This window comes from Bubalus bubalis, chromosome 3, assembly GCF_019923935.1.
Source record: "Bubalus bubalis isolate 160015118507 breed Murrah chromosome 3, NDDB_SH_1, whole genome shotgun sequence".
Taxonomy (NCBI): Eukaryota; Metazoa; Chordata; class Mammalia; order Artiodactyla; family Bovidae; genus Bubalus; species Bubalus bubalis.
Window position 1 is genome coordinate 26,260,935 of NC_059159.1, and position 21,096 is coordinate 26,282,030.

Here is a 21,096-nt window from a genome sequence, read left to right on the forward strand (position 1 = left end):
GGTCACATCAGCAAATTCTGAGATTTTCACAGAGGGATAGGGACTAGGTCAATACTTTTACTCAGAAGTTATGAGACTGGCCTGGCTACACTAGTGTTGTCTTTAAAAGGTCAAGGCCTGCTTCCTCACCTTACAGGACAGTTATTATGCACACAGAAGAAACTGCTGTCCTTAACCACCACTGGTCAGAAAGAGGCTTAGAGGAGAGAGGACGACTGGTTCTGTGCAAGTCTTTCCTAACTGAGCCAACACCTGGGAGTGGCTATCCCATTTATCGAGCCCTTTTAGATGCCAGCAAGAAAGAAGCTGGAGACGATGAGGCCAGCCAGGCAAGGCTCCCAACCTTGAGGAACTCCTAGGCCTTTGAAACAAACAATGGACAACTATACTTTGTATTTGAAATATGGTATATATCATTTTACTGGCAAGGGGAACATCTGAAAGGAGATTGAGGGATCTTTCAGGAAGTTTCAAATGTAACAGAGGAGAGGAGATACAGATATGAGGAAGAAAATTCACAAGAACATAAACAAAAGATTATCCCTGCTACCCCTGCCCTGTTTGGTTCCTCCTCGACTCTGGATAAGGTTATTATTATGCCAGCGTTCTGATTGGTCTCCTTGCCACTCTGATCAGTCCCCCTTACAGCTTCCAGAAACAGATCTCTAAAGTGCAAGCCTAATCGTGGGACTCCTCTGCTTAAAATCCTTTAGAGATTCCCCCTCACCTTTGGCCCAGGCTCCAAGACATTTAAATAGTTCCCCAAACCATTCCTGCCTCTTCTTTATGTCAGCCACTCCATATCTAGACATGCCTTCAGCCACCCATACACAGGGCTGCTCCACACCTCTGTGCTTTTGCACATGCTGTTCCCTTTGTAAGAAAGTCCTTCTTCTCCTTGTCTGCAGGGAAACTTATTTGTCCTATGAAGTTCACCTCCTCTATGCATACTTTCCTAAAGCTTCCAGATAAAATCCATTTCCTCCTCTGTACCACTTTTGAACTTTGCTCATTTTTCTATTTTTCCATTGTACTGCTCTATTGTGTTTTGGAACAACAAGCTTACTGACCTAGGGAAACACGATGTTTTGTCTATCTTGCTTTGACTCAATACCTAATATATAATGCCTGGGTAATCATTCTGTATCTTTTGAGTTAAGTGAAGCTCAATAGAAAAAAGCATACAACCCACTGAAACCATATAAAGTTATAGTCACAAACATTAAGATGTTACAGCCATAACTAGGGTGACTGGAATAACAACAGCCATTTACTTAGCACTTACTCTATCAGGAATTGTGCTAAGCTCTTTATAACAATCATTTCCTTTAATCTTTATACCAACTCTTAAAGTGGCTATTTGTATCTCCACTTCACAGATGAGAAAACCGAGACACAGGTAAATTTTATAACTTGTCCACGAGCAATGCAGAGAGAAAGTGACAGAGCTGAAATTCAAATCTAAATCTGACATCAAAGCCCTGTATTGGACACTAGAAGAGCTGATGAATGAAATAAGTAGGAGTTATGTTATTATTGCTTGTTAGGCACAGAGTGAGGGAAACAGCACATCTATCAAGTTGTATAAGAAAAAGTACCTATAAAGCAGTAAGTGCAGAGTAACATATATCACTATGCCCTAATACCTTAGAAAGAAAAAGTCAGGAAAGACCTTCAGAAGAAAGTAAATATTAAACAAGGCTGAGAGATGCATCAGGGCAGGAAGAAAAGCCCGTATGAAAGTGTAAAGGCAAGAAGAACAGTGGAGCTACCTATGTGAAGTCTGGCAGATGAGGACAGGCAGGGGGCAACTGGTAAAAGGTAACTGAACTGATGAAACCAACATCAGTTCCTGCTTTGGGTGATAACTGTGTCATGATGAAAATAACAAAATAAAGATTATGTGTAGTTCAAAAAAAAAAAAAGGAAGAGAGAAAAAGCTTTCAGGATTTCCCCCTCTCCATTCTAAATATACCTAGGTATTTGACTTTCATCTTTAGTACACACTTTTCTTACGATCACATTTCTATCCCATTGGTGTTAGTTTCTCCATCTTTTTGCTAGAGGGTACACTTTCCAAGGGCAAGAACCATGTCTAACTGAAACCGTAAACTCTTAGTGCTGGCTGCAGTGTTTGAAAATTCAGTGTAGGTGATTAATTAATGTTGAACATCTGTAATGTTGGTGTTTGTATGATGAATAGTTAAGTCGGGATAAGATTTTACTCTAAAATACTAATTTCCAGGGAGGCACACTTCACCATCTTTGAGTGCTATACATTCAGACTGTGAAACAGTAAACACATTATGATTGACCAGCAAGAATTTACTGTAGGCTTCACAGGTGGCGCTAGTGGTAAAGAATCCGTCTGCCAATGCAGGACACATCTGCCAATGCAAAAGATGTGGGTTCCATCCCTGAGTCGGGAAGATCCCCTGGAAAAGGAAATGGCAACTCCCTCCAGTATTCTTGCCTGACAAATGCCATGGACAGAAGAGCCTTGCGGGCCTACAGTCCATGGGAACGCAGAGTTGCACACGACTGAGTGACTAAGCACAGCATAGAATGGACTGAGTACTATTAAGGATGGTATTAAAGAAGTGAGACATGCTCTTAACATAAGAGCTCCTGACCAGCAGTTGGGGAGCCAGAACACTCAAAAATAACCTTAGGAACATACCAGTAAGTGCAGAATAAAAGTACTAGCGTGAAATTAAATGCTTAAGTCCTGAGGGGATACAAAAGAAGAACAAGCAGGAGCCCTTTCCAAATAAGATCTTATGTGCACTTCAAACTAAGTAAGTTATTCAAAGGTATCTATAGTAAAGACTAAAAGCTAAAATAATAAAAATAAAATACCAAAAGCTGTCTGCCTTAACACCAGCCCAGAATATCTCCCTGGTGGCTCAACTGGTAAAGAATCCGCCTGTAAGGTGGGAGACCTGAGTTCAATCCCTGGGTTGGGAAGATCCCCAGGAGGAGGGTCTGGCAACCCACTCCAGTATTCCTGCTTGGAGAATCCCATGGACAGAGGAGCCTGGCGGGCTGCAGTGCATGGGGTCGCAAAGAGTCAGACACGACTGAGGAATTAAGCACGCAGAGTATCTCCAAGGAGAGTGCTAGCTAAGGGTCTGGAACTTCAATCCTTCAGAGTCCTCTGTTTAGCACATCAATCAAATGTTTGCCTTATGCTGCTTCGTTCTTAATCTCAGCTCCGGGGGGGGGGGGGGGGGGGGGAATCTCCATTTTAGCTAGCCTTAGGTGACACTGGGGTCCAGGATCCTAAATTAATGACTGAGCCTGCCTGGATCCCACCCATGCGCTCCGGGTCAAGCCTTGGTCCTCTCAAGGCTCTAATTTCAGCAAACCTAAATCCTCAACGTGTTTCCCTTGTGGCTCAGCCGGTAAAGAATCCGCCCGCAATGCGGGAGACCTGGGTTCGATCCCTGGGTTGGAACATCCCCTGGGGAAGGAAAAGGGTACCCGTTCCAGTATTCTGGCCTGGAGAATTCCATGGACTACAGTCCATGGGGTCGCAGAGTCGGACAAGACTGAGCGACTTTCACTCACTCACTCAAACCCTCAACGTCTGCTATCCACGTCCCTGCCTTTATCGTCCACAACTTCTTCTTTCGAGGCCCCCTCACTATTATTTAAAAATCAGTGCCTGAGATCCAGCTTTACTAAAAATATTCCTTCCTGTTTCTCCGTCCCCCAACTCTTGGCTGAAGCAGCTGAATTTCGAGAGGTCACTTGGGCTCATGAAGTTCAATGCTTCTGCGGCTCTGGTGCACACAGATGCACACACATTCTCATCCTGCGGGCCACCCAAGGCGCTCATACCCATACAGGATGGGGTAAGGAGACGGGCGCTCACCACAGAGCTAAACTGGCTCTTCTTTGTAGCTACAGCTTCTGGAGAATGGTTCGGTCTCCTTTTGCGATTGAACGAATTAATCTACTTGATGTTTGCTAAAGGGCAAGGACAATGTCTCCTCTACCAGACAAGAAACTTCCTGATAATGGACGCTACCCTTTCGTTCCTTTCCCAAGCTCCCATTCCTCACCATTTTGACACAGGATAGCTGTTAAAATTGTTTCTTCTGCAAAATATCCCTTCCCAACTTTGAGTTTATGCCCATAAACGGAAACGTCCTTTAGCCAATTCGGCGACGAAGGGGTTAAATCTCAGCAACCTGATGGATTCTGGGGCTTTCCTTCCTCGACTTCAGAAATTAAAACGACCAGGAAGGGAAATTTTGCCCAAGGTAAAGATGAGAACCATTAACTTCAATTGTCAGGCTTCTGCCCCAAACAGGAATGGCTACCCACGCCTACAAAGGGTGTCATTCCTCTAACTAAACATGGCTGGCCCGGCTTTCCACCACCGGAGCCACTTCCTGCCCAAGTCCAAAATGGCGCTCAGTAGCCTCACCAAGGGAACGAACCTCCCAGCATCCTCTCTGACCCGTAACGTCAAGTGACGCAAACCCCAGCCGGAAGTGGAGGAAAAAGCGCCTCAGCCCGCGGCGCCTGCGCAGAAGGCTCTAGACGCTGAGAAGCAGGAGGCACTTGGGATCGTCCGCAGGATTGGGACTGCTACAGAGGCCGCCACGGAGCCCGCCGGAGCCACCGTTCCTGCTGCTGCCGCCGCTGCCCGAATCATAACCGTCGGGCCGCAGCAGCCGGCAATGCCTCGAAGGAAGGTGAGAGGAACAGGATGGGAGGGATGGCGGGTTTCTAAGGACAGTCGTTTAAGAAACATGACGCAGTTGGCCACGCCTCACAATGATTGGATTCCAACTTCCCGCTCCCCCGATCCTAACTTTGCAACCCTCTACTGTCCATACCCAACAGAAAAATGTGGGCCCGACCCTGGCCTCGGCCTATGGTTGCAACTATTCCCGCCCTCTGCTTGCCTGGCTCGGAGGCGTTCTTCTCGTTAATTGGTCGCTGAAACGTCTAGAAACATATTGATTGGCTGGTGACACCGCCCATTTGGGCTCAACGGTCACCTCCCCGCGTGTGGGGGCGGTGTCTGGGCCCGGCTCTATCGCTGTCCGACGGGCCGTAGAGAACGATCTTTCCTCTCTTGATTGGCTAGGCCTGCCAGTCTGTCCTGTGGGGGCGCGGTTTATGGGGACCGCGGTTGGGTGTCTCGAATCCCCTCCCTTCCGTCTGATGATGCTCACAGAGGCGGAGTTTTGGAGCATCCTTCCTTTCCCCGCGGGGGACACAACAAAGCCGAGAACTGGGTGGTGGAGAACCAGCGCCCACTCCCCAGGGATCTCACTCTCACCTGTTGCTCCTAAGCTGTGATTTTTCCTTGTCTGCTTAGACAAAATGCAGTTCGTTAAATCAGAAACTTTGTAGAATTAGATGGGGTTTATGAGATCACCTAGGGACACCCCCACCTCTTCTTTTCTCAGCTAAACAAACAGGCTTAATGGAGTACCCCAAGCCGCTCAATTAGGCAATGCAGAGCCGGGACTCCAGAACAAATCTAATTCAATTCAACAAATGTTTATTGACTGCTTGCTACCTGCTGGCTGCTGGGGATTCAAAAATTAATTAGACATGATCCTTGGCTTAAGGAAATCTGAGTCTGATGGGGAAAACAGACTCGTAAATAACTTGAAAGGATCTAGTAAATTCTCTACTTGGCAATAATAGACAAAGCTTAATGGTAGGAAAGAGAGAGAGCAATTAAGTCTGCTATGGAGTAAGATGGGAAGTAGATTAGTAAAAGCCTGGGGAGAAGAACTCAATTCCATGATCAAGTCAGGAAGGTGATGGTCAGAGATAGTCAGGGCTTCAATATCTGAGTAATTGGACTGGATGACTTCTAAGACGCCCCTTGTATTCTGTCAATTTTCTGTGACTGTCTGTGGAGCCTCCACTCAGTATCTGGGCAGATTAGCCTTGGAATATTTGGAAAGTTGATTGTATTTTTGTTCATTTCTGCAGAAATGTTTCTCTTCCCAGAGGCTTTCAAGTATTTATACTTTTTAATGTCTCCTACAATGATGTACATTGATAGGTGATATTTATGTTAAGGCTCACCAAATGCAACAATAGTACTGGTGCCTTGGAATAGGCCCACAGTTCTCTTTCTGCAGTTCCCAAATACAGAGAACTTGTGAAAATGTGCGCCTTGTAGTAGCTTATTTGGTGGCATAAACTGTCCTGAGGCGATTTACAGTTTTTGTGTGTCTCATTTAGTGTGAATGTTTATAAATTTTGCTGCAGAAAGGGTATTACTTGCAGATGTATGTAAATTTTTCCCTTTCCAAAAATCTAAAAGATTATCAATTCTAAACACAACTGGTGCTTAGGATTTTGAATAAAGAACTTATATCAATAATTTGAAGCTTTAGTGTTGTTTTATTTTTTTAGCAAATATATTTCTTTTTCTGGTTTAGTAAAAGGTATAGTGTTAATAAAAGTTAACACTTTTATTAGCGCAGTTGATGAAAGTTATCTCTGTGGCTAATCATGCCTCAGAAGGCTAACAATTGGTAAATAATTATTAATTGAAAAGGTGATTTTTAAAAACCTTCTGTTTGCTACTGCTACTGCTGCTAAGTTGCTTCATTCATGTCTGACTCTGTGCGACCCCATAGATGGCAGCCCACCAGGCTCCCCTGTCCCTGGGATTCTCCAGGCAAGAACACTGGAGTGGGTTGCCATTTCCTTCTCCAGTGCGTGAAAGTGAAGTTGCTCAGTCGTGTCCGACTGTTAGTGACCCCATGGACTGCAGCCTACCAGGCTCCTCCGTCCATGGGATTTTCAGGCAAGAGTACTGAAGTGGGTTGCCATTGCCTTCTCCAACCTTCTGTTTATGCTTACCTATAAGTCTTTATGTGCAAGTCACTCCCTTCCCCCCTTTCTTAAAGCACTTTTGGCATTCAAATGGAGAAACTTTAAAAGTAGATAACATAAGAAAGAAGAATGTTACTTTCTTTCTCCCTAAGTTCTTTTAGGACCATGACATTTTGAATTAGTGTGTGGTTTTTAAAAATGTAATAGCTGTTCATGGAGACTTTGAACAAAAGCTACTCTAAAGTTCAATGGGGTCTAGCACTAACATTTTTCTCATTACCCTTGACTTACTGTAAGTACATGTTTTGTGTCAACCAGACTGTTTTGAGTAGAATACTTTATTAAAGTTTGTTGTACTGACCTAATGAACTTGTTTTAGAATTATAATAATACAGTAAGAATTCTTCTGTATTTATTTCATAAAGGTGCATTATTTGTCGGTTGTTCCATTTAAGTAAATAAAAGGAAGGTTTGAACTTGGTGTTATCAGCATCACAGTCTGTTTTATTTCCAGTGTTAATTCAAACCCACAGAGTAAATGTTTCTGTGCTAATGTCTGAATCTATGGTGTTACAGAGGAATGCAGGGAGTAGTTCAGATGGAACCGAAGATTCCGATTTTTCTACAGATCTTGAGCATACAGATAGTTCAGAAAGTGATGGCACATCCCGGCGATCTGCCCGAGTCACCCGCTCTTCAGCCCGGCTAAGCCAGAGTTCCCAAGGTAAAAGACAGCTTCCTTTTTCATGATCACACCTCACAGCTTATTGGACATCATATTATTGTGCTGGTTAGTGTGGAAACTGGTCCCTTGTCTGAATGTTGATGATACAATCTGGTAAAATACAGAATAAATGACTGCAAAGTATTACGTGTTTAAAATGGTTCCATTTGGGGAACTGTCTGATCTGTAGACCCAAAAGAACTGTGTCTGGTTTAATAGATGTGTGAAACACGAATGTCCTGAGTCATTTAATTTTTTATAGATTGCAGTTTCCCAATCAGTAAAATGAGAATGTTATCTTTTCACTTCCTAAAAGTGGTTTAGGCCTAGGGACTTTAAGTGGTCTCTTGAAGAACTTGTTACTATAGGAGGCCTAGTACTTTGAAGCAAAGTGAAGTGCAAGTTGCTCAGTCATGTCAGACTCTTTGTGACCCCATGGACTATAGAGTCCATGGAATTCTCTAGGCCAGAATACTGGAGTGGATAGTCCCTCCCTTCTCCAGGGGATCTTCTGGGTTGATCTTTGATCAACCCAGGGATCAAACCCAGGTGTCCTGCATTGTAGGCAGATTCTTTACCAGCTGAGCCACAAAAAAGTCCCAGTACTTCTAAAACCATGTTTAATTATACAGTATAGTCAGGTACAGTTAATAAATAGAAACAGTTGACCAGCTGTCAATTGTAAATACCCAGAATTTTGCTTTGGTAGTAGAGAATGGGGAATCTTGGTTTTGGAAGGTTCTGTAGTGCAATTGGCCATCTGGGCTTAGATTTGGAGGGTATCCCTGACCCTCCTGGCCCTGCTCTGGGATTCTCTGGGGAAGACAGAAAGTTGTAATTAATACAGAAAGCCGACGAGACGATCAATTAAGAGGGATAGTAAATTAAGAAAGAAAATATAAAATACTTTGAGCACTTAAATAGCATTGATTTGGTTATTGCTGTATGACCATGTTGCAGAATAAGAGAAAAACATCTATATTTTTCAAGCAAAAAGGTGGAAACCTTCTCTTTTAGCAACTGTTCTTTATTTTTGAATCTAATATTTGAGCTGAAGTATAGATGTCTCTTGATTTCTCAACTTTAAGTTTTTATCTTTTGGTACAATGGGAATATTGATAAATGGCGACTATAGTTGAGGTTCTATGCTATGTTCTGGAATACCATGATAGAAAAATCACACTTCTTGCCCTCAAGGAGCTTGCAGTATAGTGCAGGATGTAAGCTGATATGATAATGTATTGTGGAGTGGGCTCTGAGAGAGGTTGGCATAGAGTACTGTGGAAGTCCAGAGGTGGAAATCTTAAAGGATCTAGTAGGAATTTACAAGTTGAAAATGGAAAAGTGGTATTATAGGCAGAGGGTACAGTATATGCAACAGATTGTGCATAAGTGTTCTTAGTAATTGGCCATGCACTGCACAGCTGAAAGTTGTAAATATTCAAAATAACTAGGGATTATTAGGTTGGTGCAAAAGTAATTGCAGTTTTGCATTGTCGAATTTTGCCATTTGATACTGGAATACATTCTTAAATAAATAAAAGTGGTTATCTTACAAATCATTTCAGTGCTCATTTCTTGATTTATGTTTTTGCTAATGAGTAATTACTTGCTGTTTATTTTTATATGTATTTTAAACTATGAAAATGATGTTAGACAAAAAGCAGATTTGAGCAATTTTCTTGTTCAAATTAAAAAATGGGTCATAAAGCAGCAGAGACAATTTGCAACATCAGCAACACATTTGGCCCAGGAACTGCTAATGAACGTTCAGTGCAGTAGTAGTTCAAGAAATTTTGCAAAGGCCTTCAAGATGAGGAGCGCAGTGGCCAGCCATTAGAAGGTGACAGAGACCAGTTGAGAGCAATCATAGAAGCTGATCCTCTTACAACTACATGAAGAAGTTAACCAAGATCTCAGTGTGGCTTGTTCTGCAATTGTTTGGCATTTGAAGCAAATTGGAAAGGTGAAAAAGCTTGATAAGTGAGTGCCTCATGAGCTGACCACAAATCAAAAAAAGGATGGTTTTGAAGTGCCATCTCCTACTAGGTTGGTGCAAAAGTAATTGTGGTTTCGGAGTGTGAATTTTAAATCATTATAACTAAGCTCAAACACATCTTTATTAATCAAAATAGGAACCATTACAATCAACACATTATTGCAAACAAGAAATAAATTTATTTGTGTAGTGTAAAAATCCATGCTTTAGAATTCAGTGAACTCTTGGAAAGCACTTTCTGCCTCCTGCTGATTGTGGAAGCATTTTCCCTGCAGAAAGTTGTTGAAATGCTTGAAGAAGTGGTAATCGGTTAGTGAGAGGTCAGATGAATATAGTGGATGAATCAAAACTTTGTAGCCCAGTTTGTTCAACTTTTGAAGCATTGGTTGTGTGACGTGTGATCAAGCATTGTAGTAGAGAAGAATTCTGTTGACAATATTGGTTGCAGCTATTGCGGTTTTCAGTGCATCTCATCGATTTGCTGAGCATACTTCTCAGATGTAATGGTTTCAGAAAGCTGTAGTGGATCAGACACCCGCAACAGGCCACCAAATAGTGACCGTGACCTTTTTTTGATGCAGGTTTGGCTTTGGGAAGTGCTTTGGAGCTTCTTCTCTGTCCAACCACTAACCTGGTTGGTTGCTGGTTATTGTATAAAATCCACTTTTCGTCAAGTCACAGGTCATAATCCAATCAATAAATGATTCCTTGTTGCATAGAGAAGACAACACTTCAAAATGACAATTTTTTAAATTTTTGGTCAGCTCATAAGGCACCCACTTACCAAACTTTTTCACGTTTCCAATTTGCTTCAAATGCCAAATGACCATAGAATAGTCAGCGTTGACTTCTTGGGCAATTTCTTGTGTATTCGTAAGAGGATCAGCTTTGAAGATTGATCTCTATTGGTTGCTGTCACTTTCTGATGGCCAACCATTGCATTTCTCGTCTTGAAGGCTCTTGTCTTCCTTTGCAAAACTTTGTGAAACACCACTGCACTGTATGTTCATTAGCATTTCCTGAGCCAAGTGCATTGTTGATGTGTGAGTTGTCTCTGCTGATTTATGACCGATTTTGAGCTCAAGTAAAAAAATTGCTTGAATTTGCTTTTTGTCTAACATCATTTCTATAGTCTAAAAATAAACAGCAAGTAATAAGTCATTAGCAAAAAAAAATAAAGCAAGAAATGTACATTAAAATGATGTATAACATAACCACATTTATTTAAGAATGTATTCCAATATCAAACAGCAAAGTTCAGCAATGCAAAACGACAGTTACTTTTGCACCAACCTAGTACCTGAGCCCTTGGTCTCTTTCTAGTTACACTTTATCACCAGTAAGTTACACAACTCCTGAGGACATCATTCACAGTATGATTCATGTTAGATGGCCCTTTCTAAAACAAAATGTAGACTACATTGTAAATGGAGCCCCTTGGAGATATGCAAACTGAAAACTGAGCTGTGTGCTAAGTTTTACACAAGAGTTTGAGAATTTCAGTTTTCTTGGAAGAATCTGTAAGATTTACATATTAGGATCTTTTGTTGTTTAAAATAGACTTTAACTTCTGAATTGCTTTTATTCCTGTAAGTGTCTTCAGATTGGAGATATAAAAGAACTATTGGCTGCTTCAGAATAGATTTCTGCATCCAAAAAATTTTAAAGTTGTATCTCTGCCTTACCCTTTATGAATCTAGTATTATTTTGCTTTAGAGTGTCAGACAGGGTAATCAGGAAGAAAAAAAGGTCCTTTAAGAAAGGAAATATTTGTGTATTGTTATATCTTTAATAGTAGAGTATCTCTTTTCTGGTGGGTTAAAGGAAGAAAGAGCATGTAGCTAATATTTATAAAGCACTACATTTAGATATCTAAGGATCTTATTAAGTCCCTTATATGATTTATTTCACTTATTTCTCACAGCAAATGTGTGAGGAATGTGTTACTAGTATTTTCCCATTTTTTTAATAGGTCAGGAAATAGGCTTGGAGAGATTAACTTGCCCAGTATGCCCATCTAGTTAGTATGATGAAGTGGAATTGAATTACATTCAGCCTTGATTCCAGTGCCTAAGCCATTAATTCTGTGCTGTGCTGCACCTCTCTACCATCTCTATGTTGCTTATATTTAGGAGAACCTACATGCTAATAAGTCACACTAATGGAATATAAAACAGATTTCTTTCTTTTCTCTTTAATTGTTTTATTATTTTTAAACTCGGGATCAGATTCCAGCCCTGTTCGGAACTTGCAGTCTTTTGGCACTGAGGAGCCTGCTTATTCTACCAGGAGAGTGACCCGTAGTCAGCAGCAGCCTACTCCAGTGACTCCGAAAAAATACCCGCTTCGGCAGACTCGTTCATCTGGCTCAGAAACGGAACAAGTGGTTGACTTCTCAGATAGAGGTGAGTGGGTATGGGTGATTTGGACTCATTACAGAAAGGATCTAATCAGTTTCCTCTTAGAAGAGGCTTGGAGCCACTGCAGGTAGATGCCCAGTACAAAACTGAGCTAGGTGATTGCTGTTTGTCTGATTCCTTTCTTACCTCTTGCTGAGGACAGTTTGATACTCTGCTACTCTTGAGGTCCAGAGTAGCTGGAGTATTATTTGATCTGGCTTGCAATAGGCAAAAGAAACTGACGACCTCTTACGACAGATGAAGAAGGCTTAAAGCAGATTTTCTTACAGTCGTGCTTATGGGTCCGTTTATCTCTGAAGTTCTGAGGAGGAATGACTGTCAGTAATGGGGAATGAATGGTAGGCTACTGAGGTTGTGATTCACCAGGCCAAATTAGAGGCCTTAGAGCAAAGACTGTGAACTACTGAACTTCTAGCCTGCCAACATGGTCTGTTGGTTTGATGGCATCATATTTACTTTCTTAAAAAAAAGTGGCCAGTATTTGAAAAAACAAAGATACTATGTAAAAACATGAGTTACTAGTTTCTTTTAAAAAATGGAAAGCTCTGGGAACCTTAGGTGGCCATTCACTACATAATTGACTGGAACTGAATAGTAGTTACCCTTTGAGAGAGACAGTCGGCTCTTGATTTGGCCTTGCTCAGCACTAGTAGGCATTTGGTTTGCAACACCTGATTCAGAGTCAAGTCCTTTCACACTCACACCAGGTATGTTCAGTGTCATCCAGAAAGAATCATTTTCATTTATATTCCATTCTATGTATCTCCCAGCAAGAGAGTAGGATGATAGTGTTTTTTAAAAGTTTATTTCCATCCAGGTTTGATCATTCATGATTTGGGGCTTGGGAGAAGCACAAATTAGTGAAATGTATCATGTAAACCTCAAATGGAATTTTAGTCAGAATTTAAAGTTGCAGAAGAGGAATGCTGTTATTAGTTTTTCTTCATTTTGCATTTAGTTTTATGGCAGATAAATGGCAAAAGTTCCTGGTTAAATCACAGGAAGAGGATCTTGGGAAGCCTGTAAACTCTTCTGAATATAATAACCCTCTAAGTAAAATAAACTCCATTCATGAGTTTTACCAATTGTTTTACTTTAGAAACTAAAAATACAGCTGATCATGATGAGTCTCCACCTCGAACGCCAACTGGAAATGCCCCTTCTTCTGAATCTGACATAGACATCTCCAGCCCCAACGTGTCTCACGACGAAAGCATTGCCAAGGACATGTCCCTGAAGGACTCCGGCAGTGATCTCTCTCATCGCCCCAAGCGCCGCCGCTTCCACGAAAGCTACAATTTCAATATGAAGTGTCCTACACCAGGCTGTAACTCCCTAGGTAAGTGTGCCCCCACCTCATGACACCGTGGATTGTGTGGTTTTCTTTCTCTCTGGAATTAGGATCACCCATAAATGTTTAGTGTTCATTGCGACTTAGTTTCTTAGGCTCTTCAATGACCACTGCTTAGAATAACACTGAATTGCTCACTTGGATAAAAGCATTCCTGCTTCTTGGCTTATTGTCCATAATAACAGATTTGGTTACAAGGAAATTAACTATGATGCACCATTCAGTTTATTGAGAACTCTTCCCAGTGAAAAATTCTTTCATTTTTCCAACAAAAACAGAACGTCAGTTATCTCCAAATACCTCATTGTACGGTGCATAGTTCAAGCGTACCGAGGACTAATAATAGAGTGTAAGGTGAATAAATTATGGTTGTATGGCCATAGCTATTAAGGAAATGAGAAAAACAGTTTTTTTGGTCAAGAGGCACTGAAGGTGAGGAGTATAGATGAGACCCTGACCTTTTGTGACTTTAGTAGTTTTAGGTCTTGTGGCTTTGTATGCTTAGGAAGTTTAAACTAGATAAATATTTCTACTCAGATAGATGAACTATATCATTGTTTCCTTAAGAGTTATTTTTTCTCCTTACTGAGGGATTCTAGTAATGTTTTAAAAATCTTACGTGTGTTCTTTAAGTGAGCTTAGGTGCAGATGTTGGTCTAAACTTTTGTCTAGAGTTGGAAGGTGCTGATTGGGAGACAATGGGCCTCTCTTTCTGTCTACCAGTTTAGCCTTTGAATGTGGCCTCCAGGTTCAGAAAAAAGGTAGAACAGAAAAAGTTGCTGCTTTGCAGACTACCAGTATGTTTTCCCTAGTATTTAATTACCAGCAGTTTCTTAGGTAATTTAAAATTTAAAAATTTATTTAAAATTAAATAAATTAAAATTAAATAAATTAAAAATTTATTTAAAAAATAATCAAATGCATAACTAGAACAGAGTTCCCCTGGATGCTGTACCAGTTGTTACTTGAGGTAGTTGTTTCAGGCCTAAGTCAATTTCCTTGAGATAAATAATGAAAAACTAAGAATAGACGGTATTGTACAAATACTAATGCAAGAGATAGCTAATATACTTTAAGAGGATCTCCTTGCCACACAGCAAGAGAAGGAATTTTCAACTCTGCTGTTGCTGTCCATGCATCTTTAAATTGTTCATTTATTTTATGTACTGTTTAATCAGTCATTCAGTGCTTACTGAATGTTTTCCTGTTCCAGGCACTGTTTTAAATTCTGGGGGTGGAGTTGTGAACATGTCAAATTCCCTACCTCTTGTAGCTTGTGGTCTAACTGGGGAAGACAAACAGATGTATAACACATAATCTGCTAGAGATGTGTGCTGTGAGTAGTAGGATACTGCACCTACACACAAGCGTGCCTGTGTAGGGAAAGCCACTCTGATACGCTGATACTTGAGCAGAAACCTGAAATAAGTGAGAGAGTGAACCATTTGAGTCTGTGGGAGAGAAGCATTATGGGCAGAGGGCACAGCAAGTGGACAGGGTCTGGGGCAGGAGAGTGCCTAGCCACCTTGAGGAATGCTTTAGGGGCCAGTATGCCTGAGCAGATAGACCAGAATGGGGAGGAGGAGATGAGGTTAGAGTAGGGGTCTGATTTAAGTGTTATTTATGCCCTGAACTCAGTACTCTGAATGTGGTAGACCAGAGGGTAAATATAAATCTTTTGCATCATAGGAAAGTTTACTTTGACTTTTGGTTTTAATGTCTGGCAAAGCTTGAAAAGTATGAACTTGAGCTTCTGCAATGATTCTTGATCCTGTTCCACTCCTCGCCTTAGCCAAAACAATGTCATTAGGTTTGAGGGTGGGGTTTTTTTTTTCTTGGTAATTTTGGTATGAAAGTATGATGTGCTTGTGAAAAATTAAAACCCTATAGGAGGGCTTGATTGCTAAGTAAAAGTTCTCCTTTATTCATATCCCCAGAATATGTCCTAGATATAAAAACTACTATTGTTAGTTGTGTATGAATACTTCTAGTAAGTTCCTATACATACATAACACATGTATATGTGCACATATATTTCTTACTCTGTTGTTATTTATAAAAAGGAATATAAACAATGGTTAGTTTGACATCTTAGATATTTTACATTGTTGGCACTCAGAGGTCTCTCTTGTTTAAAGGATATAGAGAATTCCATTATATTTGAAAGTTCAGAAATTACTTGAATTGCCCTGTATTGATTGATATTTATATTGTTTCTCCTTTTTTAGCTTCTTTTAAAAACTATTTAGAACAGTACTCTAATTGATAGCCTTGTATGTATGTATATTTTAGTGTCTTTCTAGAAATCTACTGGATGAATTCATAGCAGTGGAATTTGCTAGGTTAATAGAACAGCTATCATTTATAAACTTTTAATATAGGCAGATTGGTTTTAGTTTACATATTATAAAATAAAACAAACTTCAATAATTTATTCAGAAGTTATAGATAGATGCATAATATCTAAAAGGCTTGCTAGAGCCATGATACTTTACATTTTGTACATAGTTTTTGATCACTGAGGGTAGTTTTTGGTGTCTAAGATAAATGTGTGGATCTCTAAGATTGCATTTTTAATAATATGTGCTGTGCTGTGCTAAGTTGCTTCAGTTGTGTCCAACTCTGCGATCCTATGGATGGTAGATTGCCAGGCCCCTCTGTCCATGGGATTCTCCAGGCAAGAATACTGGAGTGTGTTGCCGTTTCCTTCTGCAGGAGATCTTCCTGACCTAGAGATTGAACCCATGTCTCTCTTACATCTCCTGGATTGGCAGGCAGGATTTTTAATAATACAGTCTTGGAGAAATGGCAGCCTGCATATTATTATATTAACTCTTGTCTTGTTCTTGTGTATGTGTGCTCAGTCATGTCCAACTCTTTGTGACCTCTTGGACTGGAACCTGCCAGGCTCCTCTGTCTATGGGATTTCCAAGCAAGAGTATTGGAGTAGGTTGCCATTTCCTCCTCCAGGAGATCTTCCTGACCTGGGGATCAAACCCACGTCTCTTACATCTCCTGCATTGGCAGGTGGATTCTTTGCCACTAGTGCCACCTGTAAAGCCCTGTATTAATTTTCCTCTCCCGCAATACTTGCACTGTTTTTACCCTTTATTTGTTTATTTATATATTTTTTGGCCGCTCTGCCCAGCTTGTGGGATTTTAGTTCCTCAACCAGGGATCAAACCTGGGCCCTCGGCAGTGAATGCAGAGTCCTAACCACTGGACCATCAGGGAATTCCGTGTTGCTGCTGCTGCTGCTAAGTCACTTCAGTCGTGTCCGACTGTGCGACCCCATAGATGGCAGCCCACCAGGCTCCCCCATCCCTGGGATTCTCCAGGCAAGAGCACTGGAGTGGGTTGCCATTTCCCTCTCCAATGCATGAAAGTGAAAAGGGAAAGTGAAGTCGCTCAGTCGTGTCCAACTCTTTTGCTACCCTTTAAAGCGTATTCTATAAATCTTGTATAATTTTTAAATCTCTTTTAAATGTCTCCTTTACTACAAATTAAATGTCTTTTTTCCATGAAAGAAAGAATTTTGTAGATTTGCAGTTTAACTTAGCTAATTTATCTCATTAGCATTGTCTCACCATCTGTCTCAGTCTTAGATGTTTGATGAATGTTTTGATTGAAGAGACATATAAAAAAAAGACATATAAAAATGAAATAATCAATTACCTGTGTATTTTCACAAACCATGTGAAAAACAGAAAAATAAATACCCCTTTAGATAAAAAAGAGCTTTCTGTATTGTCTTTTCTAGTATTTTTCCTCCTTTCCCTTGCACAAACTACCTGTTTAAAAGTTTGATTATGTATTTTAAAAACAAAATAGTAATAATTTAAAAGTTTGATTATAAAAGAAGCCTAAATCTTTAAACAAAATCAGCCACCCCTCCACAAAAATGAATATATTTAATCTGGTCCAAAATTACCAAAGTATATTTCCTTATATGTTAGAAAAGACCACTTCCATCTCCATTTTCTTTTGATTATTGTAAGAAGTTCAATTTAGATTGGATAACATTGCACAATAGAAACCACACTTATTAAACATATGACTTAATCAATTTAGCATAGGAAAGTTAAGTTCTACCAAAAGAAAATATTCTTGCTTATAACTTTGTGCCTTTTAAGTAAATTTATGGGTTTCTGACATTTTGGAATTTGAGAAATACGTGATCAGAAAAGAAGGAACTACAGTTTATATTGAATATATGCAAATATGTTCAGAGATGGTTAGGTCCAACCTGTAGAAGAAAATAATTTATTGTGGGTGCAAGTTATGACCCTTGCCTTTGATGGATTTAATCTGTAATCAGACATATACTTGATAAAAATGGTATCGTAAAAAGGTTTATTTTAGTGAAAACTATTACTTTCCAAGCTTAGATCTTTCATCTTGAGGTTAAGTTTTTTCTTCTTTTAACAGGACACCTTACAGGAAAACATGAGAGACATTTCTCCATATCAGGATGCCCTCTCTATCATAATCTCTCAGCTGATGAATGCAAGGTAATTAATTATATATTGTCATTTATTCACCATATACTTATTGAGTGCTTACCGTTTGCCAGGCACTTGGCTAAACAATGGGGATACAGTGTGAACAAGATGGGCAGGGTCCTTGATCTTACATACTAGTGGAGGAAACGTTATGAAACAGCTGTGTTTAAAGAAAGGAAAACAGACTAATAAAAGGATTATTGTCTGTAAGGAGTGCTTTGAGAGAAATTAACAAAGGGATTCTCTATGGACTATTTGGAATGTCACCCTCTAATTGCATCAATATTTTCTGTTGAAAATTTTCTTCAAAGATTGCTAGGGACCTTTTCCACTAAGGAATAATTTGCATAAATATGTGATCTCAGTATTTATGCATTAGTTTCTCTTACAAATCTATGAAGGTATTTTACTTTTTAAAGGTTTTTCTAAATTCTCTTCCTCTATGTCTACTTCTATGGAATACTTCTCCTTTTTGTTACTCTCAATCATACCTACTCTTGGCTAATTCTTGTCTTACAATCTTGAAAAATACAGTTCTAAATAACTTTTGGAATTTGAAATAATGGATTTAAGAGTAGAACCTAAGACCCTATTTTGTATGTGTCTGTCTGGATTGTTGCTACCAAGGAGAAACCAAAAAACGAATTATGGACAAACAAGTTGAAAATGTTATTAATTAAACGCATTGCTCAGGTAGTATTTGGATAGGGTATCCAGGTTGGTTAGACCAAAGTATTAATTGTTGCTTTTGTGGTGATTATTTTGCTAACAAGGCCAGTATAACAGGTTTGTTCCTGTCTGGGCCAGATTCCTCCTGAGAAAAATGAGATTCCCTAGTTAGTGTTAATTCTCCCTGATTGAGGAATGTGTTCTCTTATTTACAAGTGGACCACAGGAGAGAAAGCTTTTTTATGTGTTGTGTTTAGTCTTTTTGAGTATGTGGACCCTTACCCTTGTTTTCCTTCATCTCAACTTTCTCTTATAGCAAGGCAGTTTATTCTGCTGACTGTAGAAGTGGTAGGTCTTGCCATTATCTTCCTGTTAGTGTGAGACCAGATCAAAACAGGAATAGCTCTTCCATCTTCTCCTTCAGAAGCTGACAAGGCATTAGGTGCTTTTTTCTCTGAAAATAACTGTGATCCCTGTTTTTTGGGAATTGTCTGTTACTACTTGTCTTTAAATGTGATGATCTAATACTATGGATGGTTTTATATAAAAGTCTTCCTAAGGTATAAAATTGTTGGATGATAGCAGTATGAACATGTTGCCTTAAGCAGTTTATTTAAAAAAAGAAAGACAATTTTCAGTTTGGGGAAGAAAATTTTGGAAAAAGAAACATATTTCTTGAACTTTACTCTTTTGTGGTCTCTGTTACAAAGGGAATCAGACTCAGGATTATCCATCTTTACTACTGGACCATGTGGTTAGAGGATCAGGAGTATTTCTGAAAGATACATATTTTATTACATTTAGAATCTCAAATGGAAACATTAGACTAATTCCTCACATTTATTAAAAGCCCCAGAGTTTTTAAAATACTTGGCATGCACAGAATTACTCTGACTTTTCCGATAAATGATTGCAATCAGCAATATTACCATTTTTATTCAGTCAAAAGACCGTATTCAGTGAGTTTACATTTTCATGGGGAGAGGTATAATCAACATAGAAAATTGGTATGAATTTCATTTAGTGGTAAACTTGAGAAACGAAAAGACTAAACGGAGAGTGACTGTTTTGGAGGTGACAAGGTTGCTTGGGCTGTGAAGAAAGACATTTTATCTGAGCCGTGGATGATGGCAAAGAAGCAGTAGTGTCTAGATGCTGAGTAGAAGGATGGGTAAGCTCAAAGGCTGTGAGGTGGGGAAAAAATGGTTGGTTTTGAAGGATGGAAAGTAAGCCAGTGAGGCTGAAATATGATAGGAAATGAAGAAGTAGGATCCAGATCATGAAGGGCCTGTAGGCCTTGGCAAAAGGAGAATGCTTTTGTTCTGACAGCCATGAGAAGCATTCAGAGGGCTTTAGCTAAATACCAAAACACTTGTGAAAAATCACAGCTTGCTGGTATGTGGAGAATGAACTGGAGGGGGAAAGAGTTGACACAGGGTAGACTTGGTGGGAAGGCTACTCTGAGGTTCAGGCAGTAGATGGTGTCTTGGACTGTTGGCAGTGGAGATGGTCAGAATTGGCTGGACTTGGGATGTGTTTTGGAAAGGGGCAGCCTGATAGACTTGCTGATGAATATCATGTGAGGTGGGAGAGAAGAGAAGAATCAAACATCATTGATGTTCAAGTTTTTGACCTGATCGGTTGTTTAAAAAGTGTTACTATTTATTGCTATAGAGGAGTTTTGGGGTGGAGCAGATTTGTGGGAGAGTGTTAGTCGCCCTGTTTTGACCATGTTGAGTTTTAGTGTTGATGTGAAATAGGGAGTTGGATGAGTCCTCACTGCCCAGTAGATGAATCTGAGACTGTTGGCAATCGAAGGTGATTTATCTAAGGTCATAAATGCAGTTAGGTTTCCCTTTAGACTTGAAGTATCTAACCTTTTCTTTGTACTTCTTTACTCTGTGTTTGCACTTCCTCACACTTAGCATTGCACAGTGGAAAGAGGCTCAGAGTCATCAGACTTAGTTAAAATCCTAGCTTTACCACCATCCAGCTGTAATTATGTCACTTTCTGATTCTCAGATAATGGCTGAGAAAACAGAATATGAAGCTTGCCTTATCTGTTTCTTATACAGATTGTGCTAACGTGAAGACCCTTTGAAAGTGAAAGTACAGTGTAAATTCAAGGGATTACTGCTGTATTCTTACACTTTAAGTGAACAGAGTCTTAGAACAGGTGGATTGATTGACATTGTTGATGGTTGCAGGTGAGAGCACAGAGCCGGGATAAGCAGATAGAAGAAAGGATGCTGTCCCACAGGCAAGATGACAACAACAGGCATGCAACCAGGCACCAGGTACGGGCCTTGTTCACGCTCCGGCCGTTCACAGTTGAGAGCCGAGTCTTGGATTCTCTCTGCCCCGTAACGGTTGTAGCTATGTCCACGCCTCTTGTTTCCTGAGCTGTGTCTTCATAAGTGGTCTTCAGTCAGAAACAGTGCTTTTTCCAAATAATAAATTTTCTAGAAACAAAACTTCTACCTCATAAATGAAGGAATCATGCTACTTGTGATAATAATAGGTAATCTTGATTATTTGAGAGATTACATTCTCTGCTCTATATCCTCATTTTCATCCACTTTCTAACCCATTATAATTTACTTTCAGGC

The 21,096-nt window shown here is 40.0% G+C and overlaps 1 protein-coding gene across 3 annotated transcripts in view; it reads left to right on the forward strand.

Annotated features, from left to right (window-relative positions):
- Positions 1 to 4,514: 4,514 nt before the first annotated feature.
- The window catches only part of KAT7 (lysine acetyltransferase 7), a 34,365-nt gene continuing 17,783 nt past the window's right edge, over positions 4,515 to 21,096 (forward strand). The window contains exons 1-6 of one of the 3 annotated variants that reach the window (XM_044939088.1): positions 4,515 to 4,706; positions 7,399 to 7,546; positions 11,774 to 11,950; positions 13,065 to 13,304; positions 17,745 to 17,827; positions 20,695 to 20,784. In XM_044939088.1, coding sequence (XP_044795023.1) covers positions 4,692 to 4,706; positions 7,399 to 7,546; positions 11,774 to 11,950; positions 13,065 to 13,304; positions 17,745 to 17,827; positions 20,695 to 20,784 — 753 coding nt within the window. In that variant the 5' untranslated portion in view covers positions 4,515 to 4,691. The remainder of the gene's footprint in view (positions 4,707 to 7,398; positions 7,547 to 11,773; positions 11,951 to 13,064; positions 13,305 to 17,744; positions 17,828 to 20,694; positions 20,785 to 21,096) is intronic. The other 2 variants (XM_006061971.3, XM_006061972.3) reach the window with 2 other exon arrangements.